Source organism: Chiloscyllium plagiosum, unplaced genomic scaffold, assembly GCF_037043375.1.
Source record: "Chiloscyllium plagiosum isolate Xiang-an unplaced genomic scaffold, Cpla_swu_hap1 HiC_scaffold_4, whole genome shotgun sequence".
NCBI lineage: Eukaryota > Metazoa > Chordata > Chondrichthyes > Orectolobiformes > Hemiscylliidae > Chiloscyllium > Chiloscyllium plagiosum.
This window is the reverse complement of record NW_028270142.1, coordinates 24,360,892-24,384,681: the sequence shown is the minus strand read 5'-3', so window position 1 is coordinate 24,384,681 and position 23,790 is coordinate 24,360,892. Positions and strand designations below refer to the sequence as shown.

Genomic DNA, 23,790 nt, shown 5'->3' with positions numbered 1-23,790 from the left:
CTTGATTGAGTTTTTTGAATAAGTAACAAAGAGGATTGATGAGGGCAGAGTGGTAGATGTGATCTATATGGATTTCAGTAAGGTGCTCAACAAGGTTCCCCATGGGAGACTGGTTAGCAAGGTTAGATCTCATAGAATACAGGGAGAACTAGCCAATTGGATACAGAACTGACTCAAAGGTAGAAGACAGAGGGTGGTGGAGGAGGGTAGTTTTTCAGACTGGAGGCCTGTGGCCAGTGGAGTGCCACAAGGATCGGTGCTGGGTCCTCTACTTTTTGTCATTTACATAAATGATTTGGATGCGAGCATAAGAGGTACAGTTAGTAAGTTTGCAGATGACACCAAATTTGGAGGTGTAGTGGACAGCGAAGAGGGTTACCTCAGATTACAACAGGATCTGGACCAGATGGGTCAATGGGCTGAGAAGTGGCAGATGGAGTTTAATTCAGATAAATAAGAGGTGCTGCATTTTGGGAAAGTAAATCTTAGCAGGACTTATACACTTCTTGGTAAGGTCCTAGGGAGTGCTGCTGAACAAAGAGACCTTGGAGTGCAGGTTCATAGCTCCTTGAAAGTGGAGTTGCAGGTAGATAGGATAGTGAAGAAGGCGTTTGGTATGCTTTCCTTTATTGGTCAGAGTATTGAGTACAAGAGTTGGGCGGTCATGTTGCGACTGTACAGGATATTGGTTAGGGCCACTATTGGAATATTGCGTGCAGTTCTGGTCTCCTTCCTATTGGAAAGATGTTCTGAAACTTGAAAAGGTTCAGAAAAGATTTACAAGGATGTTGCCAGGTTGGAGGATTTGAGCTCTAGGGAGAGGCTGAACAGGCTGAACAGAAAATCTTCTGTTTTCACAAGCGTCGGAGGCTGAGGGGTGACCTTATAGAGGTTTACAAAATTATGAGGGGCATGGATAGGGTAAATAGACAAAGTATTTTCCCTGGGGTCGGGGAGTCCACAGGGCATAGGTTTAAGGTGAGGGGGAAAGATATACAGGGCAACGTTTTCACACAGAGAGTGGTACGTGTATGGAATGAGCTGCTAGAGGATGTGGTGGAGGCTGATACAATTGCAACATTTTAGAGGCGTTTGGATGGGTATATGAATAGGAAGAGTTTGGAGGGATATGGGCCAGGTGCTGGCAGGTGGGACTAGATAGGGTTTGGATATCTGGTCAGCATGGACGGGTTGGACCGAAGGGTCTATTTCCATGCTGTACATCTCTATGACTCTATGACTCTATGATTTCAAATAACCTCAGCATGATAGAGACACTCGACATTTCAGAAATTCAACTGCATTAACCAAGCATCTGGCCTTTGGCAACTTTGGTCTTCAACCACAGTTATTCTGAGTGCATAATTTCCATTGGCTCGACTGAAACCTCTCCCTGCTTCTTGTTTCCACTTTAATCATAATATTAACAGCTAAAATAGGCATCTTTGTAGTGATGTTGGTAAAATATGTCCCTGGCCCATCATTCCACCTAGCTGCAGAACCACAACACACCAGCTTCACAAGTTTTGTCTCAAGGTGACAGTTTAGAACAGAACCAAGGAAGAAGCATGTGGTTTCGGAAATGGTGAAGTGTTAATGTGAGAAGGTGGAACATGACACTGCACACCATGGTGCTGAATCAGTGATAGAGCTGGTGCATGTTCATCCAGTATAAGTCCATGGAACCACAACATTACAGAATGGGAATGGGACACAGCCATTCCTGGAATTAGAGCAAAATGATTCCAGGCTCTGTTGGTCAGTCACTCAGAGATGCCTTACAAAGAAGTCTGTGAGCTGGGTTGCAGCCAACTGGGGATATCCTACAAAGTCAATCCCAGATGAGCCATGGTCTTTAGAGGTTGGTTCATAATCTGGGTGTGCCCATATCCTGAGCGTGGCATCAGTAAGACTGCAGCCAGCTTAAGTCTGGGCATTGGCCTTTTTGCATTCAGTAGCTCTGTCACAAGGTGCATTTGAATTTAATAGGGTATAGCCTGATAGAGGAGGGGACTGGGTGATCTCAGAATAACAATCAAGGTGAGTTATGGTCACGCTGAGCTTGATGTCAGGGTAGTGCTGGGTCAGCAAAGGATTCTGGTCTTAAAAATCGGTGTTACAGGGATCAAATGGAATCAATGATGATCACATAAAGGGTTCAGCGAAAACTGGGGCAGGGCAAAGGTTCATTGGAGAAATAGGAATCACATGCAGTACAGGAAGACTTTTGGAGTGATTATTGGTTGGCCTTCCACTCTGCAAGTCACTGAAATAAACACAGTTTCAGATATTCTCGTATTGACCAAAAAACAGCCAAGTACTATATGCTGCTATTGCTTCAGTTGTCTCAGTGGAAGGGGTAAATGTAACAGCTGCTTCATTGCAAGGCCACATTAACAATTTGAAAATGTGTTGCTGGAAAAGCGCAGCAGGTCAGGATTCCTGAAGAAGGGCTCATGCCCAAAACGTGGATTCTCCTGCTCCTTGGATGCTGCCTGACCTGCTGCGCTTTTCCAGCAACACATTTTCAGCTCTGATCTCCAGCCTCTGCAGTCCTCACTTTCTCCACATTGACAGTTTCCATGAGGTAAGGAGAACTCTTATGTGTAGGCAGGGATAATGCTGGGCTCAGCTGTAATGCAGCATCCTAGCTTCTGCAATGTGGGTGACAAGAAGCTCTTCTCTCAAGAACCAAAGCAATCCTGCTTCACATGGCGTACATGCTGCTTGCCTAGCCAGGTGTGAGAGTAACTACTGTGAGGGCATAACCTGGAAGTTCAAGGGGAAGACTGTCAGGGCTAAAGCATCCCTTTCTGACAACTGTGTACTTTCACTTAATGTTATCAAGGATCATTTGACAGTGCGTTAAGCATGGCAGAGATGAACACAGCAGTTATTCTTTTGATTATACTACAGTGCAGGAAGCATCCCTAAAGATAACAGAAACACCTGACAGCAATGTGAAGACATAATGGTCAAGTGGTTATTTGCCAGAGTATTAGTCCCAACATTCAGTTCTTGTTTTGGGTTTGAATCCCATCACGGTGGAATTTGAATTCAATAAAGACTATCGGGAACCAAGAATCCATCTGATTTAAGAATCCGCTTCAGCAAAGAAAATCTGCCATCCTCCAGACTCCCAGCAATGTGATTGACTCTGTTGCCCTCTGAAATGGCTTAGTCAGCCATTCGGTTGTATCAATTACTCAGAAGTCTCAACAACAAAATGAAACCAGGTGGACCACCTAGCATCGATCAAAACACCCGAAGAGATGATGGCAGAAACAGCCCTGCTGATCCTGCAAAGTCCACTTTACTAACATCTGGGGGCTAGTGCTGAAATTTGGACAGCTGTCTCACAGTCAAGTCAAGCAATAGCCTGACATAGTCATTCTCACGGAATCAAATGTCCCAGACACCGCCATCACCATCCCTGGATATGTCCTGTCCCACTGGCTGAATGGACCCAGCAGAGTGGTGGCACAGTGGGATACAGTCAGGAGGAGTTGCCCTGGGAGCCCTGGACATTGACTTTGGATTCAAGAAGTCTCATGGCTTCAGGTTAAACTTAGGCAAGGGAATCTCCTACTGATTGCCACTCATTGACTTCTCTCAGCTGGAAATAGATTGACCAACCCTTGGAGGACCTCATCCTGACCAGGCAGCCAATTGCAGGTGCATCTGTTCATGACAGTTTCAGTAAGAGTGACCACTGCACATTCCTTGTGGAGACAAAGTCATGCCTTCACATTGAGAAGATCCTCCATCGTGCTGTGTGGCAATATCACCATGCTAAATGGGACAGATTTTGAACAGATATAGCAATATGAGACTGGGCCATAAGCAGCAGCAGAATTGGTCTCCAACACAATTTGCAACCTCATCACCAGGAATATCCCCACGCAACCATTAACATCAAGGCAGGAGATAAACCTTGGTTCAATTGAGAGTGTAGAAGCAGCCACCAGACAAACCTAAAAATGAGGTGTCACCCAAATGAAGCTACTGAACAGGATTACTTGCATGGCAAACAGCAACAGCAGCATGTGATAAGAAGATTCTTTTTGCGAGCTAAGAGATTTCACAGCCAACAGATCAGATATAAGCTCTGTGATCCTGCCACATCCAGTCATGAACGGTGATGTACAATTAAACAACTCCCTGGAGGAGGCAGTTCTGCAAATTCCCCATCGTCAATGATGTGAGAGCCCAATAGCTCAGTGCAAAAGATAACGCTGAAGTATTCAAAGCAAACTTTAATCAGATGTGCAAAGTGGATGGTCCATCTTGTCCTCCTGCAGTGATCCCCAGCAGCACACATAGCAGTCTTTTGCCAATTTTGTTCAGTCCATGTGATATCAAGACATGTTTGGAGGCATAGGATACTGGAAAGCATATGGTCCCTGACAACATTCTGGCAATAGTACTGAAGGCTTGTCCATCACTCCACCTCTCTGTAAATGCCTGTGACATTTATCTTTGACAAGGGGCACCCCTAGTAAGGTTGAAGTATCTCATCTCCCTCTCACCTTTCCATTGATACTGAATACCTATGGCCAGAGTCATGGAGGGTACACTCTAGTACATATCTGATGGCTTAAGATGGCTGCAGTGGTCAATTGTTCAGTTTGAGATAAGCTTATGAAACCAAAAATTAATCTTAACCGAAATGAACATAATCACAAAAAGACAAAGAAACTCCAATCTCTATCTTAGCAGAAAGGTTTACACCTTTCTGGAAGTTAGACTATTGGGATAAAAATCATTTGCCTGAAGATCCATCTCAAAAATCAATAAAGCCAGACATGGGAACATAGTAAGTGCTTCAAACTTGATATTTCAAAAGGATAATCAGTTGATAAAATCACAACAAGAAGGCTTGCTTTCTTTTTTCCCTGTTTCTCTTCGGCTCGCAAAAACAATCCTCTTTGGTAAATGTTCCACCAATTTGATTCATCAAGATCTCAAAGCTTAGTCAAGGTTTTGCTGCTGATGAGGATACAGAATGTTGACTCATTTACCATGGCCTCATGTTAGTCACCTGGCAACATGGTGGTTCAGTGACTATTAATGCTGCCTCGCAGTGCTAGGGATCTGGGTTCAATCCCCCGACTGTCTGTGTGGAATTTGCACATTCTCCCTGTGTCTATGCTGGTTTCCTTCGGGTGCTCCGGTGTTCTCCCACAGTGCAAAGATGTACAGGTTAGATGTACAGGATTGGCCATGGTAAATTGCCCATAGTTTCCAGGGACGTGCAGGTCAGGTGGATTAGCCATGTGAGGAAATGTGAGGTTACAGGGATAGAGTGGGTCTGGGTGGGCTGCTCTTTGGAGAGTTGGTGAGGACCCAATGGGCTGAATGGACTGCCTATAAGGGTTCTATGTTAACACCTAACACTTGAAAGACTCTCAGAACTTTTTACTGCCTTTTCTTGATCTCTTGTACTAGACCTTAACCTCATTCAAACTTTATTCCGATGTTTAAGATTGTGTTTTGTTATTTTTCTTGGGTTTTGTAAACAACAAACTTGTTCTTTCTTTGACTTAAGAAAACCTTTAATCCAAAGTTTTGACTAGTACTACATTTTAATTGCGTAATATAGCTCTGAGCTCAAAAGAATTTATATTTTAAAAAATTGCACTCCAACTAAGGCAGATTAAAAAAAGAGGTGTATGAATTAATCTTTCCTCATTGGAACATTGGGAGCTAGTTTCAATTTCTTAGCAGGCATTTCTGTTATTCTGGAGGTGGCCCATTGTCAACTAATTACCCATCCAGTATCTTAACTATCTCCTCTTTCTGTATGAATTCGGCAGCAACGTATCCCTGTTGAAGATGGATTTAAAGTATTAATGCAGCACCTTGGCTATGCCACATTGCTCCAAGAGTAGATTCACTTTTTTTCCCCTGACCAGCTCTTTCTCTGTTCTTCTTACCTCCTTCTTGTTTGCTCATTACTACTGAGGAAGATGAGGTAGGTTAAAGAATATCCAAAATAAAATGTCACATTGCAATCTGCTAGGAGGATGTCATGTGGTAACTGGTACTCAGCCCTTGTCAACCAATGGAGCATCCATCCATTGGTAATATGCCGACTGACCAGTATTTATTACCCACCCTAAATTGCCCTTGAGAAGGTAGTGGTGAGCTTCTTTCTTGAATCTCTGCAGTTCATGATAGAAGTTGATCCATAATTTCCTTGGTGGAGGAGGATGAGTTCCAAGATTTTGACTCAATGGCAATGAAAAAACAGAGATATGTGCCCAAGTTAGGACGATGAGCTGCCTTGGAGGGGAACTTGCAGTTTATGGTGCATCTGCTGCGCTTGGCCTTCTAGTTAGAGGTGGACATGAGTTTGGAAGATGCTGTTTAAAGAGCACTGATGAAGTTTTGTGGCATTACGTGTACTTGGTACACACTGATGTTACTAAGCCTCAATGGGAGAGGGGGTGGATGTTTGTGGATGTGGTCCCAATTAAGCGGGCTGCTTTGTCCTGGATGGTGTTGAGCTTCTTAAGTTTTGTTGGAGTTGAATCCATCCAGGAAAGTGAGGAACATTCCATCATGCTCCCAACTTGTGCCTTGTAGGTGTTAGACAGGCTCTGGGCAGCTAGGAAGTGAGTTACTTGATGGAGTATTCCCAGCCTCTGATCTGCTCTTGTTGTCACTGTATTAACATAGCAAGTCCAGTTCAGTATCTTTTTATTATTCATTCACAATGAGGGCATCACTGATCATTTATCGCCCATCCCTAATTGTCCAGACAGCAGTAAGGAATCAACCACATTACTATGGGGTCTGGAGTCACATGTAAGCAACATGAGGTAAGGATGACAGTTCCCTGTCCTAAAGGATATTTTGAATCAGATAGGTTTGTTCCAACAATTTAGAATGGAGTTTTGGTCATTATTGGATTGTTAATTCCAGATATTTATTGAATTCAAATTCCACCATCTGCCATGGCAGGATTTGAACTTGGGTTCCAAGAACATTATCTGGGTCTCTAGATTAACTGGCCACTAATAATACCACCAGGCCATTGCCTGGTCAATGGTAAACCCTCAGATGTTGGTAATGGGGAATTCAGTGACGGTAATGCCATTAAATGTCAAGGTCTGACCATTAGATTTTTACTTCTTGGAGATGCTGCTTATATGTTGTAAATATTGTTTGTTACTTGTCGGTTTGGACCTGGATTTTGTGCTAATCTTGCTGCATTTGGTCATGCATTGCTTGAGTGTCTGTGGAGTAATGAATGATGCTGAATATTGTGCAGAAATTAGTGTACATCCCTACTTCTGACCTTGTGATGGAGGGGAGGCCATTGATGAAGCAGTTGAAAATGAAAGGACAAAGACATTATCCTGAGGAAATCCTGCAGCTGAAATAATTCTGTGCACTTGCTACAATGATCTTCCTTTTTGTCAGGTCTGACTCTGGTCAGTGGAGGTTTTCCCCTATTCCCATTAATTCCAGGTTATGCTCGGGTTCCTTAATGCCACAGTCAAATGCAGCCTCGATCTCAAGGGCAGTTACTTGCAACTCACTTCTTAAATTCATCTACTTGGTCAATGTTTACACCAAGGCTGTGATGAGGTCAGACCATAAGGCGTAGGAGCAGAGATTAGAACATTCAGTCCAATGCTCTACCATTCAATCAGGGCTGATACATTTCTCAACCCTATTCTCCCGCATTCTCTCCGTAACCTTTGATCCCCTTTACAATCAAGAACCTGTCTACCTCTGTCTTAAATATTCTCAATAACCAAGCCTCCACAGCCTTCTGTGGCAATGAATTCCATAGATTCACCACTCTCTGGCAGAACTGGTTTCTCCTCATCTCCATTCAAAAGAGTCTTGCCTTTATTCTAAGGCTGTGCCCTCGAGTCCTACTGTCTCCTGCCAATGGAAACATCTTCCCAACATCCACTCTATCCAGTATTCTGTAAGTTTCAACTAAATCCCCCCGCATCCTTCTGAATTCCATCACGTATAGACCCAGAGTCCTCAAACGTTTCTTCTATGTTAAGCCTTTCATTCCTGGGACCACTCTCATGAACCTCCTCTAGACCTGTTCCAGGGCCAGTACATCCTTCCTGAGATATGGGGCCCAAAAATACTCACAATATTCTAAATATGATCTGACTAGAGTCTTATAAAACCTCAGCAGTACCACCCTACTTTTGTTGTCTAGTCCTCTCAAAATAAACACCAACATTACATTTGCCTCGCTAACTATCAACTCAACTTGCAAGTTAACCTTAAGAGTATCCAGGACTAGGGCTCCCAAGTCAGGAGTTGAATGGTCCTCACAGAACCCAAACTGAACATCATTGGGCATGTAACAATACAGCAGGGAATTCTTAACTGAGCTGCATAAAAATAGATAGTTTATTGAATAAATGGTGAGCGTATAAGGGTATTTAAACAACATGGAAAGGCTGTATTGATTCCATGAAGCTTATCAAATACATTAAACTTTAATTTTGGCTACCTCAACACGTAGTCTAGTTCCTTCCTCAAACTAGCTTCACACCAATTTAAGGCTTTAGGCCAGACCAGGTTAAGATGGCAGTTTCCTTCCCTAAAAGGCATTAGTGAAACAGACTTCTTTCTCCCCCAACAATTGGCAATGGATTCATGGTTATCATTAGACTGTTAATTCAAGATTTTCATTGAATTCAATTTTGACCATTTGCCATGACAGGATTTAACACAGCTTCTTAGCACATTGTCTTGATCTCTGGATGAACAGCCCACTGATAATACCACTAGGCCATTGCTTGGTCAATGGTGCTCCTTCCTTCTTCAAACTAGTTTAGTACCAATTTAAGGCTTTCCACATGATCTATGATCAAAATTGCCTCTGATTTAAAACTAAAGAAAGATTAGTTTTGTCTTGTTACAATTGAACAGGTTTAGTTCTGAATATTTTGGAATTTCAAGCCTGGAAGATACTTAGAATTCATAGCAACATTTTTACTGTGTAAAGCATCCACTGCCATAACACTCAACATTACCAGTGGAAGTAGACCAATGTTATTGAAACAAAGGGATGAGTTCCGAGGCCAATAAAGGGTTATTTTTGAGACTTGAAAATGGAAGCAAAGCAAATGTTTGATTTTTTTTTTGTGTAGAGAAAATGACACTTCTGTGCAGTTTTCTGTGTATTTCACTTTTATTCAACAGAACTCCAATTTTTAAATATTTCTGAAATATTAATTTATCTTTCAGCTCCATGTGGAAGTCGATCCACAGGTTCTGATGGTACTGTACTGTCACCAAATTACCCCAGAAATTATAGCACTGGGCACAACTGTATTTATTCTATCACTGTCTCCAGAGAATTTGGTAAGTGAAGTTACCATTCACTATCTACTAAATGACTTGAAGTTTACATGGTTTGTGTTGTCAGTATACTTTTTTATAGATATTGAAATGTTGATCTTGACTGTATTTCTCTAAAATAAGCTTGATACACAAAGAGCAACGCTAATGGCTAAAATGAGGGGTATGTTTTATTTTGCTTAGTATGTGCTAATTTTTTTTTGTTTTGTATTTATTCTAGTATTTCAAACTAATTTATGTTTTGCATCTCTCATGGTTTCCTTAGGTTTAAATTACGGGAAATTACTGCAGTATGTGACTTTATAAAGCAATTGCTGCTTACTAGTACTAGAATTTGAGCACTACTGAAAAAAAGATACATTTTGGTGAATCATTTCATCTTGCACTCTTCAGCACAATGCACAAGAAATACCAATGTAAACTGGAATCAACTTTTGTACTGTATGAGAGAAAAGTGCTGATTAGTTGGCAAGTGGACTCTGATTGGCAATGGTGTTGCCACAGAAAATTCACCAGTAAGGTGATGATTGACAATTAACTATCATGTTTTGTTGAAATCAGGCAGGTTGACAATGCTTGCGCAAGATGTTACTCTGAGAAATGAGCCAGTGAATGGCCGTCACCTCTTTTATGGAGTTGAAACAGACACAGTGCATGTACATGTTCTTTCTGCCTGCAAAGAGCAGAGCTCTGTATATTAATATATATTGCTTCCAGTACACACACGTGTGCTACACTACAAGCCTGTCTAATAATCTTAACTTCTTTGTCAGTATAATTCTTTGCAATTATTTAATGAATGTTGCTCAATTCTGGGATCAGATCTGATGTTGGACACTGTAGTTTGCATTTCACAAGCACTGTTTAGTTGTATACAGTTAGTACCTTGCCTATTCTGTACAGTGGAAAGGACATGTTGTTTGATACAATCCACCAACTGACACTAAAATTTGCATACCACATAATTAATTTGTGCAGTAAGCAGAATGTCTTTTTGGCATTATAACAGCAGCTTGTCAGTGGTGAACATTTATTCATGTTGCCACTGCAGAGTTGCAGTTTGAAGCAACTCATGTGACCTGTTACTCAAACTTTTGAGATATTCCATTGTTTCAGGTAATCCAAGGTAGAGTCGTCGTGTATTGGGACCAAAGGTGGTATCTTTAGGCCTATTCATAAGTCTTCATGATATGTAATAAAAAAGTATCCAATCAAGACCATCATTATCCTGTAGGTAGATCGATGTGCTCTATTTCAACATCAAGCTTACACAGTGAACAAGTGGCTCAGACCCTATCCATTAGGTTGTCCAGGATGCAAGTCTCATAGTGGTTAGATCTGTAAGAATTGAATATTGATGCATAAGGGGGTCAGTTATCTCAGTTGGCTGGTTGCAAAGCAGACTGAAGCCAACACTGTAGCTTCAATTCACACTCCAGCTGAGGTTACCCTGAAGGTCCTACCTTCTCAACCTTTCCCCTCCCCTGTGGTGCAGTGACCTTCAAGTTAAATCAAAACCATTCATCTGCCTCTAATGAGAGAGCAGCCCTGTGGTCCTCTGACTCGATGGTGACTTTACCTTTATTGTACATATAATACACATAGCCCTAATTTTGCTGACAAGAAGAACATGTACAAAAACTGAGTTGTTTCAACTCGAGGAAACATGTGACAGACCCTCTCTGGTTCTTTTCTCAACACTATGTTTTGTTCAATCAGAGTCACCCCACCTGATTTAAACTAAGCTTGAAAGTAACTAACAGTCATCAGCTAACTGGTGTGTTCTCCAGGGCAACACCTCGACCACAGTCCACTTACCAACCAACCAGCACTCTCCTCTCAAACAATATAAACAGTTGGTTCCCTTTACACTGTATGCCCTGCAAGTTGTCCTGATAAATGCAAGATGGAAACAATCAACAAAATATACCTTTATTTTCAGTAATATGCAATAAATTAGTTCTCAAATTAAATGTTTTAAATATCTTATATGATATCAAAACCTCAGCTTGAAACTGTCAACAAAAAAATCTATTTACTCCAAATTTGCTATAATCTTCAATTCTTGTAACTCCTAAACAACGTGAGATGCAAGGCAGCTTCTAGGGAACTTGAACAGACAAAGTGAACGGGCTAAAACATGGGAGAAGCAATATAATGTGAATGAGTGCAAGGTTATTTTTCTTGGTAGGAAAAAGATCCTGGTCTATAATTTATGCCTCAGTCTATATCTGAAAGTAAAATCAGGTGAGAAAAATGTGATTAAAGAAAAATTGATTTGAAATGATGATCAGGAGAAGAAAAGTCCACATCTGGGGAGATAGTATGGTTGTACCTTTTCCAATATGAGCATGGTTTTCAACATCACATCCTTATTCTTACTTTAATTTATTCAGTTTTCTTCTTATTTTAAGATGAGCGTATTAATGAACTTCTTTTTTTACATTTTAAAATAACAAAACGTCTGTGATTTTTTTTTTACCAGGCTCAAAATACAAAATCTGGTACTAATATATCACTAGTGGTTAGATACAAGCTTCTTTCTCCAATGTGGCATATGAGCCAATGTTTGATTGATGCATGACCTTTTTATTCATCATCTGTTTAATGTTTATTAGATTCACATAACATTTATGTGGCAATCTCCAAGAGTCTGAATCAGGTTTTAGTAAAGAAAAAAATGTGAAAGCAGTCAAGTGAGAATGTTTGCTCTTGCTTGTTATTTGTTAAAAATGAGCAGAACTGTGGCTTTTTAATGTTCATTACTCTGCTAAAAAGAATAATAACAATACTATTTCACAGGCTGATGGCTTCAGCCCAAAAGATTGATGATTCATATGTGGATACATCAGGCAACAGTCTTTTGTAAACAAAGCTTGGTTCACCATTTTCAATGACCTTGTGCTGACATAAAAATGCCTGATAACTGTTAAACATCAGAGGGTAGAATTATCATCACATGATTAGCATGCACGTCCATATATTTCCCTTTAGAAAGTTTGCTAAATGTACAATACATTCTGCTTTCAAGATAAACATTTCAACAGTAAATGAAAAAAAAACTTGAAGTGAGGACCAATTTCCTTTCTTTTCAGTTGTTTAGTTGAAATACACGAGGAAACAGCTCTAAAGAAATTTTAATCTTCAATTGAGCAACATTAAATATATTCTACCTTTAATTTCTACCAGTCATCATTCTTTCTTGACTGACTGAAAGTAGATGATTAATATGTCATTGCTTAATAACCCTTGAAGTTAAACCTTTTACACTGATCTTTCAATCTGAGATATCTGAGACCTTCACAAAGTATAATAGCTCTCACAAATTTGCAGTGTGGAAATGTAACAGCTTTAGTCTCACTGCAAACTGCATAATGATGGCACTTTTAAACAATATCTTGATGTGTCAAAGTATGCATTACAGTTTCAGGAAGAACTTTTAACTTATCATGTACAATTTATTCTTACAAAAATGAGTTGAAGGGACAAACCTAACCTTGAACTGTTTACTGAGATGTTTGAACAACAACAGGATGAGCACTTTAAGCTTATATCATTCAGAGAGATTTTAGTTGATTCTTGGGCCACTTGCCTTGGCTTCATATTCTGTAATAACCTTGACTAGGAAAGATCTATTAATCTCAGATTTAAAATTCTTAACCAAAATAACATATTCAGCTTTATTGATGGTGAGAGTTCTACACTGCTACCATCATGTACATTAGCAACTATTTCCTAATTTCCATACGAATAGCCCCCATCTGATTATAAAGTAATAGTCCCTTGTCTGAGATTTCCACAGCCAGTGCAGCAAAGTTTCCTTATCTAATTGTTTGAAATTTATAAAAGTTCCAATTCAATAATCTTTTAACTATCTGTATGCCAGGGAATTCAAAACTACTTGATATAATCTTTCTTCATTGTTTTTACAATCTAACCTATGGAGCCTTGGTAACATTCTAATTATAGTCGAAACGTGTAGTGCTGGAAAAGCACAGCAGGTCAGGCAGCATCCAAGGAGCGGGACAGTCAATGTTTCGGGCATAAGTCCTTCATTAGGAATGTGGGAGTTGGTGCGGGGGAGTGGATAGTAAGGCGTCTGAAAATAATTAGGAGAGTGGGGGTGGGGCTTGGGAAAGGTAAGTGGGAAAACAATAGGTGGATGCAGGTGGGGTGTAATAGTGATGGGTCGGTGGGGATGGTAGCGTGCATAGGTGGGAAAGAAAATGGATAGGTCAAGAGAGCAGTGCTGAGTTGGAGTGTTGGATCTGGGTGGGGAAATTTGGAATCTAGTGAAGCCAATGTTGATGCCGTGTGGTTGAAGAGTCCCAAGGCAAAACAGGAAGCGTTCTTCCTCCAGTTGTCGAGTGGCTTGGATTTGGTGGTGGAGGTGGCCCAGAATTTGCATGTCCTTGGGGAAGTGGGAGGGGAGTTGAATTGATGTTCCCTGAAATGCTCCGTGAGTTGACGTCCTGTCTCCCCAATGTAGAGCAGGCATCTGACAACTGCCTCATCTTCCACCTTGGGACCCTTCAACCACATGGCATCAACATTGACTTCACTAGTTTCCAAATCTCCCATCCCCCCACCTCATCCCAGATCCAACCCTCCAACTCAGCACAGCCTTCTTGAATTGTCCTACCTGTCCATCTTCTTTCCCACTTATCCTCTCCACTGCCCCACCGACGTATTATAAACACCCCTCACATGCATCTACCAATTGCCTTCCCAGCTACCTTCCCTCCTGACCCATCCCTACCCTCCTATTTGTCTTTAAGACCCTTTCCCCTTCCACATTCCCGATGAAGGGCCTATTCCCAAAAAGTCGACTCTCCTGATCCTCAGATCCTGCCTGACCTGCCGTGCTTTTCCAGCACCACACTGTTCGACTCTGTCTTTCCAGCATCTGCAGTCCTCACTTTGTCCTGGATTTAAGGCAACCCATTGTTGTAGGAGCTCTGGCAGGTAGTCAGGTTTAATAGTGGAGAAGGCACATGTCAGTCACCTTGTAGTGCGAAAACCCCGATTAATACGAAGGTACACTGATGCAGGATTACTGGTGTCACTGATGGGATGGCAATTAGACTCATTAATGAGCCAATTGACACCCATTATCTCTGAGATGACCATAATTTCATCATGGCTGAGAGATGAAGGTCAAGAGTGTGGTGCTGAATTAACACAGCAGTTCAGGCAGCATCCATGGAGCAGGAAAATTGATGTTTCTGGCATAAGCCCGACTCTCCAGCATCCGCAGTCCCCACTTTCTCCTGAGAGATAAAGGTCTCTTTCCCCATTGAAATTCTGCCCATTAAAACCTGTTGAGTTTGAAAAGGCCTCCTGGGGAGGGTACCCTTACGTTTTAGGCACTTTATGACCGATTAAAGGGACTTGACATTAGTAAGGCAGGTATCCAGTGAAAGTCACCCAAGGCCAGCTTTCACAGTTTGTTTAAATGTCCTAAAATAAGAAAAGAAACTTTATTTGAGATTTATTCACATTTTGGATTTGATACTTGGCAATGAGCCAGGACAGTGCCAGATCTCGCAGCGGGAGAGCACTTTGGTGACAGTGATCACACTGCCTCACATTTACCATGGCCTTGGAGAGGGAAAGGAGCAGTTACTGAGGGAAGATATTTAATTGGGGAAAAGGAAATTATGGTGCTATCAGACAAGAGTTGGGAAGTACAGACTGGGAGCAATTGTTCCACAGAAAGGGCACAGCAAACATGTGGAGACTATTTAAGGAGCAGTTGTCGTGAGTGATGCACAAATTTGTTCCTCTGAGACAGGTAAGGGGTAAGATTAAGGAATCTTGGATGATGAGAACAGAGGAGCTTCTTGTCAAAAGGAAGAAGGCAGCTTATATAAGGTGGAGGAAGCAAGGACCTAGCACAGCTTTACAGGATTACAGGCTTGATAGAAAGGAGCTCAGAAATGGACTGAGGAGAGCCATGAGGGGGCACAAAAAGGCTTGGCAAGAAGGATTAGGGAGAACCCATAGGCATTTTATTCATACGTGAGGAATAAGAGAATGATCATGGAGGAGGTAGGGTCAATCAGGGACAGTGGAGGGAACTTGTGCGTGGAGTCTGAGCAGATAGGGGAAGCCCTAATTGAGTTTTTTGCTTTGGTTTTCACCAAGGAAAGGGACCTTGTTGTAAATGAAAACTTTGAGGAGCTGGGATACAGTCTTGACCAGATCAAGATGGATGAAGTTGATGTGCTGGAAATTTTGGAAAGCATTAAGATTGATAAGTCCCCAGGGCCAGACCAGATTTATCCTAGGCTGCTCCGGGAAGTGATAAAGGAGGTGGCTAAGCCATTGGCGAGGACATTTGCCTCCTCACGCTCCACGGTTTACCAGGATGCTGCCGGACTGGGGGGCTTGCCTGATGAAGAAAGGTTGATTAAGCTCAGACTTTTCTTTGTGGAGAGATGGAGGAAGAGGGGAGACCTGATCAAGGTATACAAGGTAATGAGTGGAATAGATAGAGTCAATAGCCTGAGACTTTTCCCCAGGCCAGGATTGACTGGTACGAGGAGGCATAGTTTGCAGATATTAGGAGGAAGTTATAAAGGAGCCGTCAGAGGTATGGTCTTTATGCAGAGAGTTGTGAATGCATGGAATGCTTTGCCAACTGTGGTGGTGGAAGCAGAGTCATTAGGGACATTTAAGCGACTGCTGGACATGCACATGGATAGCAGTGAGTTGAGGGGTACGTAGGTTAAGGTATTATATTTCACATTAGGAGTAAACCTCGGCACAACATCGTGAGCCAAAGGGCCTGTTCGGTGCTGTACTTTTCTATGTTCTGTGATCCCTAAAATAAATAAATAAATGTTTCCTATTGTATTATCCTGTCTAAATGTTGCCACTTATTTTATTTCCATGTTAGCACTAAGTCATAATTAAATTTGATAGAGTAAACATAAATGTGATTTGTCTGCAAGCCAATCCAGATTGTGATATTACATGGCTTGTGGTTATCACGTAGGCCATAAATCAATAACTGTATCATGCAGATACAATAAATATGAAAAGGTTTTGCTATATGAACTAAATTACAATGTATTTATTTGCGTAATGCATTTTTCTAATCTGAACTCAGTAGTACAGTTAATATCTTTACACAGAACTGCACCACGTGAAGTCCTTGAGTCGTATCTTCTCAGTGATGGGCTATCAAAAGTTCTCAATGTACATGGAAGAAATATGCAAACATTCAAATTAAACTTTTATGTTATTGTCCTAACATGTTTCAATGTAACTGCTAATTCAAAGTGAGAATCTGCATAAAACTGGTCAGTGCTTGTGAGGTTAAATGCTAAAAAATGGATTGTCAGAATTTCATTTGAACAAATTGACTCCATTATTGTACCAAATTACTCCTGCATTTTATTATTCTAAAAGCTCAAATACAATTTAAGCTTTCTTATATGTTGTTTTGTATGTTAAGAACAAAGAGCTAAACTGTCAGTATATTTTAGTGCCTGTTTTAAGACAGTGCAAGTACAAGGTTACATTATGTTCGAATATGTGTTGTATCAGTGAAAATTCTGTTTCAACCAGTCAGAGTGAATTAGTTATTTTAACAGAAATGTATTGGCCCAGACGTCTGCTCGCTTATCTGAGAGCATTATATGCTTTAGTATAATGTATTATTAAGTTGAAGAACTACTTTACTCTTGTATGACTTCGATACACCATGCAATTAAAATTGGTCAAAAATATAGCCACTTGCTCAGCATCAGTACAAATCTTTGGAAGTGACCAATTTTCTGTGGCCCACAGTAATAATTTCATACTTCCACTCGAATTACTTCCATGAGCCAAAACTCATCATGAAAGTAAAATACAACATTTCCCTGAAATGGCTGCAGCACCTTCAAATGGTCACTGCAGCTACAAAATGGAATTGTGATAATAATTCAGATTTCCCAAAGCTGCACGGCAACTTCACACTGTGCTCCATTTGGTACATAATTTTTCAGACTTTCCCTTTCATCAAATTTAGAATTCAAACATGAATTTATCAGACACAACACAATGTTATGCAGTATTTGTCCAGGTGTAGCAATCAGCACTTTGGCTTTAAGAGAGTGATTGCTGAGAATGTCATGCAAGATTTGCATGCATACCACAGTTGTCCATCCAGTAAATTGTCAATGCCATTCAAAATAATTTATATCAAATATTTAAAGTTAGTTACATTTTGAAATGTATGCATGATGATAGAAATCTGAAGCTCAATCCAGGTTAATCTCCTGTTCATCTCCATAAATGTTGATTCCCACTTTCCACAGTTCCTGCCTGGATCACTTCCCAGAGACAATGCATTTTATATGGTCTTCAGATGAATTAGTCTTCACAAGACCATTGCTTTAAAATAATTCTTGGCTTTGATAAGAATAAGCCACTAACTTTTTTCTTGTCTCTCTCTTTCTCTCTCTGCTTTCTGGTATCTATCCTGTGACAGTGGTCTTTGGCCAGTTTGTGTTTTTCCAGACTGCCCTACATGATGTTGTTGACATATATGATGGACCTACGCAGCAAGCTGCACTGCTGACTTCACTGTCAGGGTCACATTCAGGTTTGAACAGCTATTGTTTTTAATTTTTTGAGTCATATTTGATTTCCATGTCACGATTTTATCTCTTTTAGCACTTTTACAAAGTATATTTTGGAAATCATATGAGTGTGGGCAGCACACAATGTTGCAAAAATTGGGCTCCTGTTAGGTTACTGTGTTATCTTGGATTCCTTTAATGCACAATTTTCCTGGAATATGCATCTCTGTATGTACTGAATGAAAAATTCTCCTCAAAGCACCAATTCTGCTGGACTACTTGGAGATTTAGAGGTGCATGTTGATTCAGCTATTAAGCGTGAATAATGCAAGTTAAAATAACACTTAGTTGTCAAGATAAAATGACAACAACCAGTTTGTGTTGGTTGCATTAATAATCATTAAAAGGGTTAGATTGCAAAAAGACATTGGACAAGATTATGAAATCTGAGTTTATATTTCAAACATATTTCGCTCAAATTAATTAGAAGAAAGTGGGTTAAATGCTTAAAATCAGTTCTGGAAGTTTTATTCAATGGACAGAGGAGAATAACTTGAATATCAGATTCTGGGTGTTAGACCATCAAGCTGTTTGCTGATCAGGTAGTGAAGGAAAAATATAATAAGATGCAATAAAGGACAGAGCATAGAATCTTTTTTAGCATATATCTGGAGTGCTACCTAAACACAGCATTGTATGGCAGCAGCCAATGTAATCCCAGTGTGTCAGCAACGCAGCCTCTTACATATTAGAATCTTTCTGTCTAATGTCAGGGAAATTTGAACAGTTTGCGTTAGGTTGTTCTGTGAATAAGAATAAATGCATTTGATAAAATGACGAATAATTTGCCTGTGAATTTATAGGTTCACAGCAAGATTGAATGTTTGCTTTGACTTTAGCATTCATTAACGGTTATTTTTAGGAGTTCAGCTCAATATTGGAGATTCAAGGCAGTATTCTGAGAAAATTAGTTCCCCAAATGACCTGGTCAACATGCCTCATTCAAACAAGAATCATGATAAAGTTAATTGGTTATTGATCTAAATTTATGGAATCTTGCTTCATGCACATTAGTTGCCTCATTATCTTATGTACAAGTGAATTCATGTCAAAGTCAGCCGCTTTCTATAAAATGTTTTGGAATGCAATAAAGTACTGCATCAATGTAAGAATGTTAGTAGGGAAAGTTACAATGGGTGTCAATTGCTGCCAACTCACTTCAATGTAAGTAAAGTGGTTTTGGAACATTCAGCACCACAAGCATTCAGGATGGTAGCTATTCACTAACTAACGCTAACAGGGAAATATGTTTCTTGCCAATGATAATAAATTTACATTCAGAAACAGAGTGAAATGCAGTAGAGAAAACTGTTGTCTCACTTTTGCACCTGTGTTTGGCTCTTTCTGTGTAGAATTTCAGTTCAGGTCCAGTATTAGTGTAATATTCTGAGAACACAAATTTATCTATTGTTAATCACGGCACGTTGCTGGTAGGATTAATGACATGAAAGACAATAAGATTGTTGAACTTTTTTTATATTGTTAAAATGAGCTATTTGTTTTCCACTGTTTCTAAATGTAGTGCTGAAACATAAATATTAGTTACAATATTTCCATAAAAATTTGTTCCAAGCATTTTGATTACCAAATGTTTATTTTTGAAATGCATTAAATGTACTGAATTACATTTCATTCATTCAGTAATTCATTCAATCTATTTTGTTTTAGGAGAGTCCCTCCCTTTAAGTTCAGGTAACCAAATCACAATCAAGTTTATCACAGTTGGCCCAATAACTGCCAAAGGATTTCATTTTGTTTATCAAGGTAGGTTCATGAATTACAGAAATGGGTGTTTTAAATAAAATGCAGAAGAAAATCAGAGATTAAATTTTCAATTATCATCTGATAGCAAGCTATTATGAAAAGTCTTGTTTGGAATGGAGTCCAGATCTTCTACCAGACAAAATTAAAATTGATGTGAGGAAAAATTTCTTCATAGTAAATGAAACCAACACCTGATACAGATTTCCAGAAAGAATAAAAGTAAGGTAAAGTCACCATAGTGTTATCAGATCACTGGTTACTCTCTCTTTAGAGACAAACCGCTGGTAGTGGTTTAACCTGAAAGTCACCATGCCTCAGGTGAAGGGAGAGGTCAAGGAGAATCCTTTATGGTAACCTCAGCTGGTATGGAAATAGTTCGGAGGATAGAGACATTTCTCTGCAGTCACAAGTGACAGTCAGGAATGCTCCCTGATGCCCTTGGGACTTCTGGGCTAGCGAGGAACTTACACTGTTTGGTGGAGAATCCTGTTTTCATGTTCATGTAGGTACCAGCAACATATGTAGGACTGGGAGAGAACAGAACTCTGCTTAGAGAGTTTGAGCATTCTCCTGGATCTTCTTGATCACAAGTCACTGAAATCTAATACACAGATGGAGCAAGAAATTAGGAAGGCTAATGGTATGTTGGTCTTTACTATGAGTGGATTTGTGTACAGGAGTAATAAAGTCTTGCTAAATTTTTGATAGCTTTGGTAAGACCATACCTGGAATACTGTGCATTGTTTTTCAAAGGGTATATTTCCCGTAGAGGGAGCAAAATAAAAGTTAGTTGGACTGATCCCTGGGATGGTGAATTTCTCTGAGAAGAGATTGAGGAGGCTGGAGCTGTATTCTCTAGGTTTCAGAAGAATGAGCGGTGATCTCATTCAAACATATAATCATCTTATGGACTTCACAATGTAGATGTCTGATGATATTTAGAATCAGGGGATACAGTCTCGCAATAAGGGATAGGCCATTTGGAACTTCGACTAGGAAGAATTTTTGCAGTCACAAGGTGGTGGGCTTTTGGAAGTCTGTACCCAGAAAACAATGGAGACTCAGTCATTGACTGTGATTAGCCATAATCGAATGGCAGAACAGATCTGATAGGCTGGATTGTCTAATTCTGCTCCTTTATTGTATGGTCTACATTCAATATGTATCAATCCATTCAATCAATTTCTAAATATGAAATAAGGGCAGAGTGTGAGAAAAGTACATTGAGACATTGAGATCACCCAAATATTGGAGCAGACCTGAGTGGTTCTAAGGACTAATCCTGCTGCTACTTCCTGTGCTTCTATGATGGCATATTGGTATCAACATGCATCACTGGGCCACTCCCTTCACCCACACAATATTCTGCATCCTGAAAGAAATGTGTGAAAGAAATACTTGTGTGTCCCCTTGTTATGAACCAGACCAAACAGCACAAAAGGCATTAAAAAGATAGTTTGGACCACAACTGCTTCTGATCTTAAAAGGCAAGTCTAAGGCATTGTGTTTCGGATGTAATTTGATTGGTCAAACTACCAGGCTTGAAGCAAATCACACTTAATTCTTACACTCCTTTTAAAATACAGACAAAATAAGAATAAGCAATTGGCTTAACTGTAACTCTACCAAATACTTGATAAAATAATATATATTAACTATCATTGATTCGCTGTTTTAAGATAGTAGCATCCCATAAACACACTGATTGCAAAGGCAAATTCAGTAAAATAGATTGTCTCATATGCAACATTTCTCTAGCCCAGGTGGAGAGAACATCAAGAGAAAACTCTGAGAAAGAGAGAGAGACAAGAGAGAGAGAACACAAGCATTTTGCTATAGCAGGGAGAGATGTAAAACAGCTTTCAAACCCCAAGTTTGAAAGGTTAAACTAAAGGTTAAACTAAAATCCTGTTTCTATGGAAGGTTGACTTCACCCATTCATGCTGCTCCTATTGTTCTAACTTTTAAAAAAATTTCCAGACCTCACAAACTGTTTACTTTATTGACTTAAAACATATCACTCGGCATGTCTGTGTCAACCTCTCTTCATTAAAAAAAACAGGAAAAAGTCCACCTCTTAAAGCTGGCGTATCGCCTGATAATGGAATTTCTTACAACAATTGCATTTCTGTGCTTTGTTGTTCACCCACACAGTCCTTTGCCAATAGTCTAAGGTGGACTCCTTGAAGGTATCATCACTGCAAGCAGTTTGAGTGTCTACTGTGTATCTATTTGAGAATGGAACACTCTTTAAAGACTCCTTTAGTAATTACCTTTTTCTAATCTTTTGAATGACAATCCACCTGAGCTTTGGGATGATCACCTCCTGGAATTTATAATTCAGGAAACTCTCATCCTCCTTCCTGTTCCATATTGATGTTGGCCACCCATCAAGCTCAGACAGCTGAGCATGAGCTGGAGCAGTTGGAAATACTTTGTGGATACGTGTTTCCCAAGGCACATGAGTATCCAGAGGTTTCCACAGGATGCAGGACTTGCAAGAAACAGGCCTCTGATGCTCATCCGTGATTTTAAAGAAATTTTTTTTGTCCTACCCTTAATCCAGTTAGCAAGCTGTTTAATCTATTCATTTCAATTAATTACTCTGGACCTGCTATGTGCTCATATTCTTTCTGTTCACTTAATAGTGTACTAATCCCAACCTCTTATTTGAAACGAATAGTTTAACTTAGAATGAAATAAAGAAAAATATTCATTGAATAATTACTCGCTTTCTTCCGTGGACTCAACAAATTGATGTTTTTTTAAAAAAAACAGTTAACCAGACTGACTTGCAGTCTCTTTCCCAGGCCCTAATCCTTAACAGCTCGATGTGCTCTCACTGTCTGTCTGTGTGTGTCTATCTCTCTCTGTCTCACAAGTCCCAATCCCAAAGAACTTTATCTGCTCTCACTGTCTCTTGCCCAGGCCCTGCACCTTTATGAATTTATCCAGTCTCACTATCTCCCAGCAATCCTTTATCACTCTCTTTTTTTATAAAAACATTTTAAATAATTAGCAAAATAGATGCATTATTGTTTTGTTTTGCTGTTCTTTTGTGCAGTAATTGTGCAAAATTTTGTGCAGTATTCTGTAATTTTTCACCACATCTGTAGTTATTTTGTGGAATGGTGGAATTCGTATATCTCAACTGATCTATGAGATCAGTTGTTAACTTTGATTTAACATAATGAATTAATGTCCCATAGATCTTGTAGCTGCTAAGCTGCATGTCTGAATTACAGAACAGTGTGTGCATATTTTAAAACTTTAAAGCTATCTTTAAGTTCCAAATGTTTCTTTTTAAATAAGAACACTGACTATATAATTATTATTTTGAAATCTATTTAGCTGTGCCAAGGACCAGTGCAACCCAGTGCAGCTCTGTACCTGAGCCAAGGTTTGGAAAAAGAATTGGGAATGATTTTGCAGTTGGCTCTGTGGTTCAATTTGAATGCAATCCAGGCTATATTCTCTCTGGTTCACCAGAGATTAGATGCACATCAGTACCAAATGCTTTAGCCCAGTGGAACGATTCTCTGCCCACGTGCATTGGTAAGTAATGAAAATAAAAATATTTTGAATGAGCAGGCTGCACAGAAAATGAGCAGAATTTTTTGCATGTTTTTCAATTACACAACTGATCCAAATGATTGCAGATAATTAAACATTTGCTTAATTGAGGTTAATCAAATTACTTAATGACAATATTCTTTCCCTCATTTATTGTTATGCATGAGCTGATAAATGTGCCCAAGTTTGTAACAGAAATAATTTATGTTTTTGAAAATGAGAACAAAGGCAATGCTAAGCTGGAAAGGCAAGTTAGGAAGACCATCAAATGGGAGGTAAGTGTGATGGATTTTGAGGAAGACCTTAAAGCAGATGGCAGATCTAAAGGAGGAGAATAAATTAGATAAGAAATTCCAGAGACTGGAATCTGAGACAGTGGAACTCATGGTGAATTGGAAGAAGGCTGAATGAACTAGAGACTGGTTTGAAGCAATGAAGAAATTGGGAAATGGGAGGAAGAAATTTTTGTACA

The 23,790-nt window shown here is 39.8% G+C and overlaps 1 protein-coding gene across 3 annotated transcripts in view; it reads left to right on the top strand.

The window, feature by feature from the left end:
• The window catches only part of csmd3b (CUB and Sushi multiple domains 3b), a 1,935,846-nt gene that overhangs the window by 1,687,780 nt on the left and 224,276 nt on the right, over positions 1–23,790 (top strand). For all 3 annotated transcript variants that reach the window (XM_087986040.1, XM_087986041.1, XM_087986039.1), the window contains 4 exons: positions 9,235–9,351; positions 17,831–17,944; positions 19,650–19,745; positions 23,097–23,300. In XM_087986040.1, coding sequence (XP_087842166.1) covers positions 9,235–9,351; positions 17,831–17,944; positions 19,650–19,745; positions 23,097–23,300 — 531 coding nt within the window. The remainder of the gene's footprint in view (positions 1–9,234; positions 9,352–17,830; positions 17,945–19,649; positions 19,746–23,096; positions 23,301–23,790) is intronic.